The 3,098-nt window shown below is 36.7% G+C and overlaps 1 protein-coding gene across 1 annotated transcript; it reads right to left on the reverse strand.

Annotated features, from left to right (window-relative positions):
* LOC107616076 (biogenesis of lysosome-related organelles complex 1 subunit 2-like) lies at positions 547-1,287 on the reverse strand. Its single transcript, XM_016318076.1, has one exon. The coding sequence runs from the start codon at positions 1,285-1,287 to the stop codon at positions 547-549; it is 741 nt and encodes a 246-aa protein (XP_016173562.1).

Raw genomic sequence — 3,098 nt, forward strand, 5'->3', positions numbered from 1 at the left:
AACGTTGATCACCAAATAGTCCTCACATAGCCTCAGAACCAATTCGCCTCTCTCAACATGAATCAAAGCTCTCCCAGTGGCTAAGAATGGTCTTCCTAGGATGATGGGGTCGTTTGCATCCTCTCCCATATCAAGTACTATAAAATCTTCAAGGAGGAATAGCTCTCCAACCTTGACCAAGACATTTTTCACTAGCCCATGTGCCTACCTCAGAGACTTCTCATCCATCTGCAGTGCTATACTTGTAGGCTGTGCCTCTTGAATTTGTAGCTTCCTCATTACAGACAAGGGCATCGGATTGATACTTGAGCCAAGATCACAAAGAGATTTGTCAAAAGTGATATTCCCAATAGTACAAGGAATCTGAAAGCTCCCTAGATCTGGCATCTTCTTAGGCAGCTTGCTCTGAATGAGTGTACTACATTCCTTGGTCAGTACCACTGTTTCATCTTCCTTTAAGACTTTCTTCTCAGAGAGTAAGCCTTTCATAAATGCAACATAGGAAGGCATTTCTTCCGGAGTCTCAGTAAAAGGAAAAATTGATTTTTAGCTTTTTAAAGACTTCCAAGAACTGAGAGTGCTACTAGTCCTTGGTCTCCTCTTGGAGCTTTTGTGCATAGGTGCCTTAGAGGGGGCGTGTGTCAGTGTATCCTCAGCCCTTTCTGGAGCTTCTTTCTTCTCTTCTGACTCCTTAACAACTTGTACCACCTTCTTTAGTATGGATTCATTATCCATTGTGAGGGACTTACACTCTTTTCTTGGGTTTACCTCTGTGTCACCAGGAAGAGTGTTAGTAGATCTCTCAGGTATCCTCTTACTCAGTTGACCCACTTGTACTTTTAAGTTCCGAATGGAAGTACTAGTCTCCTTTATAAAGCTATGAGTGCTCTTGAAAAGTTTTGCAACTAAAGAGGCCAAGTCAGGAGTATTCTGAGGCTGAGTGGATGCTTGCTGTGGCTGAGAGGTTTGAAATTGGTGGTTGTTGAAATTATTGAACTTGTTCTGATTGAAACGGCCCTGAGAGTTGTTGTTGAAGTTTGGCTGGGGCCTCTGAAGTTGCTCTTTCCACCCAAAGTTAGGGTGATTCCTCCATCCCTGATTGAATGCATTAGAATAAGAATCATTATTGGGATTTCTGGAGGAATTTTTCATATAATTAACTTGCTCAAGAGTGGGTTGACCATAACCATAATGTTTCCCTTGGTTGAAGCCTCCATTTATGTCATAAGGTGCCTCTTGAGTACTAACAGTTGAGACTTGCATCCCACTCAAGTGTTGAGAAATCATGTTGATTTGTTGTAACATGATCTTGTTCTGAGCTAAGATGGCATCCAGGGTGTCCACTGGTGCGGAATATAGGATTTCCACAACTGAACCGGCAAGTACACCGAGTCGTCCAAGTAATACCTTAGGTAAGTGAGGGTCGATCCCATGAGTACTGAGGAACTGAGCAACAATAGCTAACTGGTTGGCTTAGTCAGGAGAATAAAGAAGCTGTTTTGGTGGTTGAAATCGCATAAAACATCAAATCTATGAAGCATTGACACTTCGTTGAGTTGCCGTGTCCGCGTGTCGGACACATTTTGGACACGACATTCACCGACACTCGTCCAATACGCGTGTCTGCTGTATCCAAACCGTGTCTTAATAAAAAATAAAAAATTCTTCACTGGACACGCTTGGACACACCTAAATACCATCACATGTCAGCGTGTCCAATCTTATTCTTAACATATATTTTTGAAATAAATTTAGATATAGTATATATTATTATTTATTAAAACAAAAAATATTTTAAATACTTGATATAATAAAAATAATATTAAAAGTAATTAAAAAATTAATTTATATTTTAGTATCAATAAAATATCAAAATACCATTATGATTTATCTAAAAAATACTTTATATTTTATATGTTGCGTGTCCCCGTGTCTTATAAGATTTTAAAATTTGCGTGTCGGCGTATCCCGTGTCGTGTTGTGTCCTGTGTCGGTGTTAGTGTCTGTGTATCATAACATCAAATCAAGGAGTAAAGAAAGCAAGTAAGATGTTTGGTGTAAAACTGTGAGAGAAAACAGTTAAGGCTTCAGAGATGTTCACTTTTCTGGATTGAAACATCTTACCAACTATTTTAACCTATGAAGCACGGACACTTCGTTGAGTTGCCGTGTCCGCGTGTCGGACACATTTTGGATACGACACTCACCGACACTCGTCCGACATGCGTGTCTGCTGTGTCCAAATCGTGTCTTAATAAAAAATAAAAAATTCTTCACTGGACGCGCTTGGACACACCTAAATACCATCACGTGTCAGCGTGTCCAATCTTATTCTTAACATATATTTTTGAAATAAATTTAGATATAGTATATATTATTATTTATTAAAATAAAAATATTTTAAATACTTGATATAATTAAAATAAGATATTAAAAATCATTAAAAAATTAATTTATATTTTAGTATCAATAAAATATCAAAATACCATTATGATTTATCTAAAAAATACTTTATATTTTATATGTATGTGTGTCCCTGTATCTTATAAGATTTTAAAATTCGTGTATTGGCGTGTCCTGTGTCGTATCATGTCCTGTGTCGGTGTTAGTGTCTGTGTATCATAGCATCAAATCAAGGAGTAAAGAAAGCAAGTAAGATGTTTGGTGTAAAACAGTGAGAGAAAATAGTTATGGCTTCGGAGATGTTCACTTTTTCGGATTGAAACATCTTACCAACTATTTTAACCTATGAAGCACGGACACTTCGTTGAGTAGTTGCCGTGTCCGCGTGTCGGACACATTTTGGACACGACACTCACCAACACTCGTCCGACACGCGTGTCTGCTGTGTCCAAACCGTGTCTTAATAAAAAATAAAAAATTCTTCATGGACACGCTTGGACACACCTAAATACCATCACGTGTCAGCGTGTCCAATCTTATTCTTAACATATATTTTTGAAATAAATTTAGATATAGTATATATTATTATTTATTAAAACAAAAATATTTTAAATACTTGATATAATTAAAATAAGATATTAAAATAATAAAAAATTATTTTATATTTTAGTATTAATAAAATATTAAAAAATACC

This window comes from Arachis ipaensis, chromosome B09, assembly GCF_000816755.2.
Source record: "Arachis ipaensis cultivar K30076 chromosome B09, Araip1.1, whole genome shotgun sequence".
Classification (NCBI taxonomy): Eukaryota; Viridiplantae; Streptophyta; class Magnoliopsida; order Fabales; family Fabaceae; genus Arachis; species Arachis ipaensis.

What these genes read in the sequence shown, in the direction of transcription:
- LOC107616076 (XM_016318076.1), bottom strand. Translation starts at nt 1,287, where the DNA reads ATGATTTCTCAACACTTGAGTGGGATGCAAGTCTCAACTGTTAGTACT.